Genomic DNA, 12258 nt, shown 5'->3' on the forward strand with positions numbered 1-12258 from the left:
CACCTGCACTTTTTGCTCGTTTCAGTGTTTCCTGCCGGTTTAAAAACAAGTATTTTACACTATGTTTTATAATATTATAATCAGCGAATTACGAGCTACTTATCTTTTTCACCCACCAGTGACCACGGGATCCTTAGTAAGCGCGACGCAGTCGGATCGACACTACTTAAGGACCAACGTCATTCGATCAACTCCGTCACGCAACTGATCATAGACGCCGCTTTCAGGAGTAGTACCTCCACTCCCACCCAAGGTTCGCCTCCCGTCGTTCAACGTGCCACCGGGGTTTTTAGGGGATGGTAACTAGTACTATAGGGTTGATCTAATAAACTTGCGAGAAAATGAAAAAGGCCCGCTTACTCTCCCTTAAGACACAACATTAAGAGTTCGATCGACCAACACCTCCTAGATAAGAAAGTAGCATAGTGCCGAATTTTCCTGCGTCCCCAAAAGGCCAACACATTGGGCATGATTGCCGCGTCAGCGTTTGGCTGTGACTTGTGTAGGCAATGGCGAAGATTCAGCAAGTAGTCATCTGGCCGCCGCCAAGTCTCTGCTCGTGCGGGCAAGTGCGTCCAATTACAAGCTTGCTATAGCTAAGTTCACGCACACGCTGCACATGCTTTTGCACGCATGGGCACACTTGAGGCGTCGGCCATAGCTGTGTGCGCGACTCGTGAGCGGAAGCTGTTGACGAGCTTCTACAGTTCTTTTGCAACGTGCATTCCACACAGTCAAGATTGGTGCTCTTAGCAGCCTAATATTGTGAGCTTATTCTGAACATGCGCTCTAAACAGCGCACTCGAATATGGCGTCCAGTGACAGGTTAAAGGGTTACTGAACCAAAGAATTTAGTGTCCATAATAAGTGGCGCACGTTCTTTCCACGAGTCAGCAGCCGCCAATGAGCGCGAGCACACGCAACGAAAATAACGTCAAAGACCCCCATTCGCGCTTAAGAGGACAGTGAAATGCATGGGCTTCGGGCCCAAGGAGAATAAAGACAGGCTTTTTATCTCTACAAGTGAAAGCTACGTGCTTGTTAGACCAGTTTATAGCTTACCTTTTACACCAGACACCACTGTGTAGATAAAAAAACTTGTCTTGATTCTCCTTTGGCCCGAACCCCATACATTTCCCTGTCATCTTAACCGCGAATGGAGGTCCCTGACGTCATTTTTGTTGCCTGTGCTCGCGCACACCGGCGGCTGCTGGCTCGTGGAAAGAACGTGCGCCACTTATTGTGGACACTAAATTCCTTAATTCGGTATCCCTTTAAGACCGCAGTAGATGCTTCGTCTTTAGCGCCAGCTTTCTGCCTCTGATAGCACGCGCAGTCAAAGCCCAGCGGAAGGCAGTGAGTCCGTACTGGAGACGGATCAATAAGGAGTATTCACTGGACACCATATTTGTGGGGGCTGTCTAGAGCGCATGCTCAGAAAAAGCCCACATCAATAGGTTGCTAAGACCGGCAATCTTGATGGTCTGGAATGCACGTTCCAAAAGAACCGTGGAAGCTCGCAGCTAGCGCACACAGCTATGGCCGCCAGTGAATACTTCCTATAACTTAATTCTTAGCCTGTCATCGACCACGGGCGACGTGCGCAACCAAGGGCGTCACTGCGGACGCGTCCTTCCAGGGTTGGTGAAAAGCTGAATTCGTCTTTTTTTGACGGTATTAAGAGGAACGCCAGACTCGACTTTGACGATGTTAGTTTAGGCCAGGGAAGCGATGACCTCAAGCTTCCAGCCTGCAGTTTTGTAATCACATTATCAAAATCGTCGCTGGCAATCTATAATCCTCCTCGTGGCGTCGCGGATCAAGGAACCGCAAGAGGGAGCCACCGAAACAGGTCATCGCCGATATGAGGTGTTGGTCCGATCGCAGGCGGCATGACTGTCGATTCTCTTCCACTCACGCCTATCGCATTCGCGTGACCTTATCGGCGTGGCCAATATTGGAAGCTTTTGTAGACCGTTTCCGCCGTCTCGTAGCGCCCTCCGGAACCCGCTACACGAGATTCGGAACCTCGCAGGCAATGCTATAGCGTCGCACATGCTCGGTAACGGCGTCTTCGTTCCAGAATGCGTAGCCGAAAGGAGGAGACGGTCCACGAAAATTCCCAAAAGCCAGCAGTCTTCAGCCACACCGTTAAGTTTAGTATCGTGGAGAGGGAATGGCGCCAAGGTTTTGTCTCTAAGTAATGTTGGTCAGATGGGCTCACGATGAATCGCTTTCCGCGCCCCTTGCGGACGCTTCCGTCGTTTACGGAAGGGGGAGTTCCGCCGCATTACTGCGTAATGTCTGGCCGCACCAATAAGGCAACAAAAAAAAACAAAAAAAGGGGGGGGGGGGGAGTGCAAGATTGCAGCGTAAATCCACTGTGCGAGGTTCGTTTCGTGGCGGATTCCAAGTGCACAAGACGACCAGCACAATGACCATGCACTTTTGACGATTCCTGATTGGCTAAATCAGACCGTAGCTTCGGTTTCGGTCGGACTTTAAGTGAAACGGTCCACGGAGTATACAGGCTGTTTCTTTTTAAGCTTAACAAATTTGTTAACAAAACAAACAAACAAAAAAAAAACTTTAAATGCTACATTAATGCGGTTTGTGCAGGTGAGTTATACGGACAGGGGGAGATAGTATAGGGTTTTTATCGTCACAATCAGTCAAATAATTGGTAAACCTTTTTAATTAGTGAAAATAGACGTATGAATTAATTGGAAACTTGATGAACGTCATCGATAACCACTAAATCAGTATTTAAAAAAATGACTTAGCGCATGGGAAGCGCAGTAGCGCGCTAAAGTTACCCCTCGTGCAACAGTCACGAAGCTAAAGCTATGATAAAAGACGAAAAAAAAAAAAAAAAACGCGAGGGAGCGTTATCGCACCGATTAGCCTTGCTCCTGCCGCACCAGGGGTAACTGTAGCGCTCCACCGTGCTTGCCACGTACTAATATTGATTCTCTCTCTAATATCGACTAATTTTCGATGACTCTCAGCGAGTTCCTAATTAGAACCATATATTTATTTTTCAACAATTTAAGCGTTAATTTACACATTTTAGTTCATTTGCCGTCTGATCGTTAAGCTATGCTCCCTGTACTACGTCCTCCTCGCCGTGTAACTCACCTGCACAAACAGCATTAGTGTATCTTTACAACATTTTTTAAACAAACCTGTTAAGCTTAAAACGAAAGACCCTGCGTAGTTGATCGTATTCGCAATCCGGTTGTTTGTGGAGGGTACAGCACTCGTCTGGCTTTCAAAGCCCCTCACCGAGCATCCTGTGGACGGGTCTCCGATGGTTCCTGGACTGTCCTGGCCCGGGCTGCCTCCTGAGCCTGAGCCCGATCTTGAGGTAGAGCACCACGATGACGGTCATGGGAAGGCAGAAGAAGGCGAAGGTGGAGCACTGGAGCAGCGGCAGGCTCACGGCCGTCGTGTCCATGGGCAGCGCGCAGAAGGCCGACTCCGGCAGGGCGCGCCCTGAGCCCACGGGGAAGTCCACGAAGTTGACGCGGGTGTAGATCGCGAACGGTACCGCGCTCACCAGAGACACCACCTGCCAGAGAAAGATGGAGCAAATGTTTATTTAAAACATAAGCATTCATACGACCGAAATCTCATAATACCATTTTTGAATGTAGCTTCACCAGCGGACTTTTCAAATTCAAATTCTCCAAGACAGTCTCCTTTATATTATACACGTATTAGTATCTAAAAAAAAAAAAAGAAAAGAAAAGAGGGACGTTTACAAATTTCCGTAAAAACTAGAGCGCAGCTCTTGAGGAGGAGGAGGAGAGGGGGGTACGTAGGAAAGGGCACGCCCTTCCTCCTCCCCTTTCCCCCTCCTCAAAAACAAAGGAATGATTCCACAAAGATTTGCTGCTGCGTTTATTTCTTGAAATAACAAAAGGAAATAATCAAATGCATGGTATTGTCCATAAGAGTACTACAATTTTCTTAGGATGTAGTCGACCGTGGCTCAAGAGTAGAGGATTACTGCTTCAAATTAAGTTTACGGACCGTTTTATTTTTTTAAAAAAGCTACCCGACAAAATCTTGCAGTACAAGTAACTGCGCTGTTCACCCCTGTGAAAGTTGGGACGCCTTTAGCTTTGTTAGCTTTAGTCATGAAAACGAAGGGCCAGTTAATAAGTAAACGTCTATTTGCTACGGCGTTTATTGATTAAAAAAAAACAACAACAACAAAACAGTCAGATGTACGATAATGTCTACAAGGCCATCATCAAGATTTTTTTACGGCTGGCCACAACTCCAGCAAGAAGTATAACTCCTGGTAGGTCAGCTGACAGTTTTGAAACAGCGCCACCAATAAAATCTTGGTATGGAAAAGAACTAAACTTTGCCAATCACTACTTTCGGAAGCTGGGGTGCCTTTTTGTGCAGTTCCCTTCGTCGAATCGTTCAATGAAGGAATTACGATTTGTTACGGCGTTTGGTAAAATCAATAAACGGGAACAACCAAATGCTCTATTTTGTCCATGTACCGGGACTTTCTTATCGCCGACCACGACGAAAGCTAGAAGCGTGGTTTAGCGAGACTTGTCGGGCTAGTTGGGTCATGGTACCAAGTATACTTGTACGCGGAAACACAAAGGACGAACGCGAAGGGGTGTACAAGGACAAGGGCGTGTCCTTGTTCCTGTCCACTCCGTGTCCGTCCTCCGTGTTGTTGGCGCATACAAGTTTACTCATTAAGCGAGAAGGATCACTGCTTCCATGGTAGGTCCACATACAGTTTTCAAACAAAGGAACCAATAAAAACTCAGTGTACAATGGACTGCGCAGCTCACCCATATAATGGCGATGATGCGCACGGCCCTGGTGAGGCTGGACGTGGTCTGCAGGAAGAGGGGGTGGTAGATGGCCACGTAGCGCTCCGCGGTGAACGCCACGATGGTGAGCACCGAGGCGTACGAGGTAGCTTCGGCCACCAGCGCTCGCAGGCGGCACAGGGTCTCGCCCAGGCGCCAGGGATACTGCTGCCAGTACAGCTTGAGGTCATTCGGAAGACCTGCGGGATTACAGAGAGGGAACGACAAAAGGTCATCACGAGTTGCGCCGTGCCCGCGCGTCTGGTTCTTTGTCTCCCCGTCAAACGCGCGGTCCCGCTGCTTATACATCGCACAAAATACAGTCTGAAGATAGGCACCGTCTGAGGCTCCTACTTGGAGGACGATCCTGCCACATTGCGGACATGTTCGAATCACGCATATGAATAAAGAAACCCTGCGCTTGTGGGGTGTCTGCGGATACTTTTGTCATAATGTTTGCAGTGAAACTCCGTGTCTTTTGTATGGTGTATGAGAAGTATGACACCGGCCCGATAGGGCGAGTCAATCGCTTGCCCAATGAGAGCGAGCGAGACGGGCGGGAGAGAGAGATAAATTCTTTATTATGGAGATGTTGGTATTCCTTAAATGACACCGGCTACTCCATAACGAGAAAGAGAGAGAAAATATATATGAATAAAAGGAAGAACATAAAAGGAAAAGAATAAAGATAAAACACATAAAGTAAAACCGTAAAAAAGACATACAAACAAATCTAATTACAATTGCGAATAAGACGACCGTTTGGGAGTCGTGCACCGATTTGCTAAATTACATACATAGTCATTCCCGTTGAAATTGACGCACGTTCGCACTTAATAATCATACACGATTCTAGTGTCCTTTAGAAAGTCATGAATGATACTCATTGCTCTGTCTTGTTTTTTTACGCGTCGGCCAGGGCCCCAACAACTTGGTCAGAGACAGGGGTCTATCATCTAATATCTGAAGGCGAATCTCCATCCGGCGCCTTTCATGTTGGAAGCGTTCACAGTCAAGGAGGATATGTTGTACATCCTGATATGGTTCTCCACAGTCACACCTTGGCGAATCTCGGCGTTTAATTCGAAATAAAAAGCTGTTAGTAAAGGCCACTTCAAGTCTCAGTCGATGGATTAATGCGTCGTATTTTCTTTTCATCCCGGTGTGCGGCGGAAGCTCAAAATCCGGGTCGATATATGGTAGGAGAGTCTCTGCTGAAGTGTCCTTTAGCCAGCACTGCCGACAACGTAGATGGCGTAAGTGACGAAGGATGAATTTCGCATCTCCAGAGGTAAAGGATGTCGCTTCCATTGCGTCACCATCGTGAGCTTGAGCTGCCAGGTGATCAGTCTCTTCATTTCCGGAGATTTGGCAGTGGCTCGGTATCCCTTGTAGCCTGACGTTATGTCCGTGGAGTCGAGCTTGTGCTAACGTGAGTTGCACCCGATATAGAATGGTCGCCTGGGAAGTATGTATAATGGCGGAGTAAAAAGTAGCTCCGTCTCTACAGGAGCCACTAAACCAACTACGATGCGTAGTAGCGACACCTCTGTCATCTCTATGCTTTAAAGGAATGGTTGCCAGTTGAAAAAGGTTTCTCTAAAATCGCAGGAAACGGTTTTTCGTCCTTTGGAAATCTTAAAACAGTCCGCGATGTCGCCTTAGTTTCCAGTAACCGTATCCAGAGCTCGGGAAGTCGCGTTTTTCAAATTGTACCCATCGCCAATTTCGCCCCCTTTGCGCAAGGCACCAAAAATAACTGCGCCCGCGAGGAAATCGGGGAATGAATTGCCAATATCTTAAGCGCAACTTATGCGCAGACCAAGTTCGTCTGCTTCTTGCCCAGGGTTTGAGATGATGTCAGAACGCCTATATTTTATTGACTAATTGAATAAAAAAGAGTGGGTATACCTCAAGGCGCTTAGCATTGAGGTCTACCTGCTATTCTTCCAATCAAAGCCAATCAGAACAAGGCGTCGTCCTGACGCCACCACAAGCCCTGCAAAAGAAGCAGACGACCTTGCTCTCCGCATGGCTCAATAGTCTCCATGCGGAGAGCAAGGTCGTCCGCTTTTTGTGCAGGGGTTGCGCTGATGTCAGAACAACGCCTAGTTCTGATTGGCTTTGATTGGAAGAATAGCAGGTAGACCTCAATGCTAAGTGCCTTGAGGTATACCCACTATCCTTCTAATCAGAGCTCGACGTTCTGGCGTCACTGCAACCCATGCGCAAGACGCATACGATCTTGCGCTGCGGATATGATACATAGCACCTTGGATCTTTATGAGAGGTAGATTTAAACAAATCACATGTGGTAGCAAACTCCGTGAGATGACACAGTCACAACTTGCCCAAACGCCGCGTTTACCTTGAACCAGGCTTCCACCCGATAGAAGCGAAGATTGCCCACGCAAATCCCATAAAAAAAAAAAAAAAAATCTTCTGTTTACGTAGTGCCGCTTGCGGGAAATGGGAGCAAGGATCACAAAATCTGGTCATGGCGTTCTTTCAGGTTCTAACGGTCGTTCTCCATTTGTCCAATGTATAGCCTATAAAGCTGCTTCACGCGATATCAATTTTGACCAAACTATTTCGCAAAACGAACCAACAAGCAAACAAGACCGCAAATGCTGCCGACTGCGTTCATGGCAAAACTCAGGAGGAAAAACATGTTCTGATTCCGGAAATGAAAATATAGAAGCTAAGAAATAAATAGTGGAACACAATAAAATTTATATTTCCTAAATACGGGCGCATGGACTCACCAACTCAACTTTTCAAAAAAGCTCGTATTTTCAACCCTAGCTAACGGTGCAAAAATCATTAAACATCAGGTTCTTTTGCCTCTTATTAAAAAATGCTGAAACCACCCAATCTAAGAATGTTTTTTTTTTTTTATTCTAAAGCTCACCAGACACAAACAAAACAAAACGTTGTCTGAATAAACTTCTAAAAATGATTAAAAATGTTTCCGATATTGATTTTTTCTTTTAGTCATTAAAACGTGCGACCGACTTGTTCATACCATTACTAACAGCATCGTCTGCGCGTCATTACGAACCCAGTTAAATATTATGTCATATAGAGTTTTGTAATTTACGATGGCTCAATTTACCCGTGCTTCTATTATTCGTGTTTTATAGTGATGCCCTATTTGGGAGAGCTTAATCTACGCGTACTTCGTTATATATTTTTTACATTATTGTCAGGGTTATGATTTATAATTTATACCGTGTAATATTGTTCACTGCCATTCTGTATCTCTATGCTCTGAGGAGGAAGTGTCGATAAAGATGAATAGGTTTTAGTGTTCATTTCTGCTTTAAATCTCTCTTTAAAATTAGCCGTTTGTTAGCAACAAAAATCACGCTTTTTCTGAGGCCTTGTGAATAACCTCGTTGAGTTTTGACAGCAAATTATGTTCCCTCCTAACCAAGCCTATTAAGGACATGCTCGGAGAGTATTAAAAGTGCGCCGGGATTAGTGTAATAAAGAATGTTATTAGACCCTTTCCGGAATTCAGTGCCATCTGGTGACTCAAATGGCGGTTAATCTTTTACTATACTAATGGCGGCAATGAACCTGTGGTCTGCAGTATTTAATGGGGCACCATCACTTAAAGGAGCTGTGCAACGATATTCAATTGGAATGTTTTTCTCTCTACACGAGCTTACTGGCACACCTGGGACTCAAGGATACTCACGCGCAACGCCATTGGCCAAGAAACTCCTTTGTTGCGGTGTAATTTCAAGGACAAAAGCGATCATTTTCATTCAATCTCTCCTTTGGAAAATTTGATGACGTAACTCGGGGATCGCAGTACACCCAAGTGACGATATTTGAATGCGGTTCATAGATTGGACCCGAGCATTGCGTGGGCACTCGACTTGGGCTCGTGACACTTGCTAGCTCGAGAAGCATTCGGGTAGTGACCCGTGTCCAATCGCTGCAACGACAACAGCCGAGCCATAACAATGTCTGGAACTCAGCGCATGTCCTGCGCTTTGCCAACCCCAGCGCGTGGCTATGATCAACACTGGCGGCATATAATCGGCTCCAGATCACGTGGAAGCTTGTTCTGGCTGCGAGTTGAGGGAGTGAACGCTGCTCGTTTTTCTTAAATTTGTTTCTGGGACTTCTATTGCGTGGGGTGAAAAACGAACGCGTGTTTCATAGGTCATTAACGTTAGGGATCCGTTTTAAGCGGTATTTGTGCACAGTACAAAAATTGTTGCATCGCTCCTTTAAAAGTCAACGGTAAACGGGAATGTGCACTTCACTACAATTATTTTCAATCTCTTTTAGTGTCAATGGCGAAACAAATGCAGCCAGTCGGAACGAAGCGCCAACCCACATAGACGCCTTGATAGAGTTCTTTACATCAAGGGGCTTTGAGGCCGAGTGAGTGCTACTAACAGATTGACTGGGACCGAGTTAGAAACGAACGCTTACGCAGCTCTTACGTCCAATTCCTGCTTCACGCCGCGCTAACATCGAGAATGTATAGGCCTCGAATCATCTGCTTAGGAGAATCTTCAACTTCTTCCTTCATGAATCATCAGTAAACAGAAGGCCGCCATTAGTATAGCACATATGCCGTTTTCAGATGATGATGATAGTGATCAAAGTGGCCAGACTGAATTCCGGAAAGGGTCTATTACACCTCTTTCCAGCGGAAGCATTGCTCGCTAAATTCAGCGGAAAAATGATGTGCGTTTCATCTGTGACGTTATAACTGTCACATGCACGTAGCGTCTTCAAAATCACACCCCCTTAAGAAAAGTGTACAGGCTGTTACTTCGTACGCTCAGCAGATTTATTTAGAAACATGCCGGGAGAGCTCCCCTAATGTGGCGTTTGCAGGTGAGTTATACCGCCAGGGGAACAGTGCATAGGGGGCTGATCGTAACGATCAGACGGGTAATTAACTAAAATATGTTAATTTATGTTTTAATCATCGAAAAGTAAACATGGTCTTAATTAGGAACTTGCTGAGCGTCATCGAAAACCTCTAAATCAGTCAATATTAGAAATACTTGGAGCACGTGGGAAGCATGGTGGAGCGCTAAAGCAGTGTTGGACAAAATACTCGATAAACGTATTTAAGTTAAGTTACTAAATACCCGCTTCATGAAGTATTTAAAATACTACTCAAGTTACTTTCACTGTAAAGTATCTTGTGTAGAGAACGAATACCTAGAAATGTAATTCAGTTACTTTTTAAGATACTTTCGCATTGCGTAATATGTATCAATGTCAGTGCCAAACAGAATTATAGTGCCGGACTGACAATCAAAAAGAAAGAAAAAAAAAAACCCGACGATTTGCCGTAGCAGGGTCAAATATACAACAAGCAAAACAATTTTCTTTTGTCCACGTCTCATTTTCTTTTATTTGTTATTTTCTTGAAACTCAAGTCTGCATTGTTGTTGTAAAAAGTTCCTTGGTCTGCTTGCGCCTCCGGGTGGCATCTTTACTTCAGTAAAACCACCCCTATTGTTTGAGGATTTATTTCGGGACACTCTGGGAAGAAAAAGGCGCCTTTCGGAATGCGGGGACAAAACCTTCATTCTACGAACTTGGGAGTAAAATATGAGTCACAATCGGCACAAAAGCGATGTTTTTACGAGCGCTATCAAACTCACTGTAGCTTATCGGAGCTAGCAGCAGGATTTGATTGCTCCAAACAATATTCACGATTGCTCGTGCCAGGCCCGCGCCACTTCATACCAAAAAAAACTCAGAAAATGGCGGAATGCCAAAAATGTATTTGAGATAATGAGTACAAGATACTCAGAAATGTAATTAAAATACAGTATCAAATACTCTGGATCAAAAGCTTTTGCAAGATACCAAGATACTTCATAAAGTATTTATTTGCAATACAGTATCTTGAGTAGTGTATTTAAGATAGGCACAAATCTGAGCTAAAGTTACTACTCCTGGTGCAGGAGCAAAGCTACATATCCGATAACGCTCCTGCACGGTTTTTCTGACTCTGTTGTAAATCACGCAATAGTACTTATGGAAGTCAGTCGACAGGGTGTACGCGGCGTACCACCCTATCTAACAAATAGGAAACAACGTGTAGTTAGTGACAGTGATTTCTCCTCTTCCCAAAATGCATTTTGTGGTGCACCGCAGGGAAGTATATTAGGTCCCTTTTTATTCAATGTTTACAGCAATCATCTAGGTAGTATCGACGACCAAGTGCAGATGATTATATATACAGATGATAAGAGTGTTTTTCTCTGCAGCCGATGATGATACACTGTTATGCAAAGACAATTCTACTCTAACAAAATTTGCGGTGTTGTTTGATAATAATGGTCTTACAATGAAATCCAAAGCAATCTTGTTCAGGTCAAAAAATAAACCAATTTTCATAAATCATATTCTTTCACTCGGTACATCATCAATCAAACTAGTCCAAGAACGTAACACGGTAGGTGGGTAGGTGTATTTTTTTACAGATCATTTGTCTTTGGATTTTCATGTGAATTACTTGGTAACTAAATTTTCGTGGGGTAATTGGTACTGTCTCTGGGAGCCGCAACGTTTTAACACCAAGATTAAACTTAAAATCTTCTGTGCATTATTTAAATCACAATTAAATTACAGTCACCTTGTATGGGCTACTACAACAAAAACACATCTTAAAAACACACTTTTACTAGGAAAGAAAATATTACGACATATTTCCAATGTTTTGTTATTTAGACCATACTGGTGCTTATTTTCAAAATATTAAATAATTCTTGTTGAACGCATGTATGATTATCGTTTACCTTGTCCTATTCGTTTCTCATCTACATATTTCATAGACTTATAATACAATATTTCTCAACTTGCAAAGCATGGCAGTCATGCCAGCATGCGCCGCAGGGAGGCGTGGGTCTTCCCTCATTCCCGTACAAACTACAATTTACAATCCTTACATTACAATGTACCACTCGTTCCAAATAAATGCTTCACAAACAAGATAAACATATACACGATCAGCAAACACGACTGGAGGTCTTATATCCTCGTTGCTTTCTAACTCAGTGCACCGTATCGTCAATTTGTTTGTGTTATTACATTATATGCTCATACGAGCAGAGTGTATTGTACCAAGGCTGTTGCTAATGTAACAAGGGTTCCTGACCCAGTCAAGCTTTTCTAACAGTCCTCGGCCTGGACTGCTTTCGGTTTTTCTGGAAAATAAAGCTTTGATTTGATTTGACTTTGATTTGATAGTGATCCGCGTTTTCTCACCCAAGCCTTCTGCCTGTTGCCCGAGGGGTACCCTCAGCATACTACTGCGCTTTCCACGCGCTCAAAGTCTTTCTAGAAATGCTGATATAGTGTTTTCCAATGACGCTGAGCAAGTTTCTGATTCGAACCATATACAGTGATGTCTCGTTAATAT

General features: G+C 44.5%; 1 protein-coding gene across 1 annotated transcript in view; it reads right to left on the minus strand.

The window, feature by feature from the left end:
* LOC8044060 (neuropeptides capa receptor) overlaps positions 1-12258 on the minus strand; it is a 78398-nt gene that overhangs the window by 12250 nt on the left and 53890 nt on the right. Inside the window, exons 2-3 of the mRNA XM_042293619.1 lie at positions 4827-5047; positions 3286-3571 (exon numbers count right to left, since the gene is read on the minus strand). Coding sequence (XP_042149553.1) covers positions 3286-3571; positions 4827-5047 — 507 coding nt within the window. The remainder of the gene's footprint in view (positions 1-3285; positions 3572-4826; positions 5048-12258) is intronic.

Source organism: Ixodes scapularis, unplaced genomic scaffold, assembly GCF_016920785.2.
Source record: "Ixodes scapularis isolate PalLabHiFi unplaced genomic scaffold, ASM1692078v2 PGA_scaffold4__175_contigs__length_147842914, whole genome shotgun sequence".
Taxonomy (NCBI): Eukaryota; Metazoa; Arthropoda; class Arachnida; order Ixodida; family Ixodidae; genus Ixodes; species Ixodes scapularis.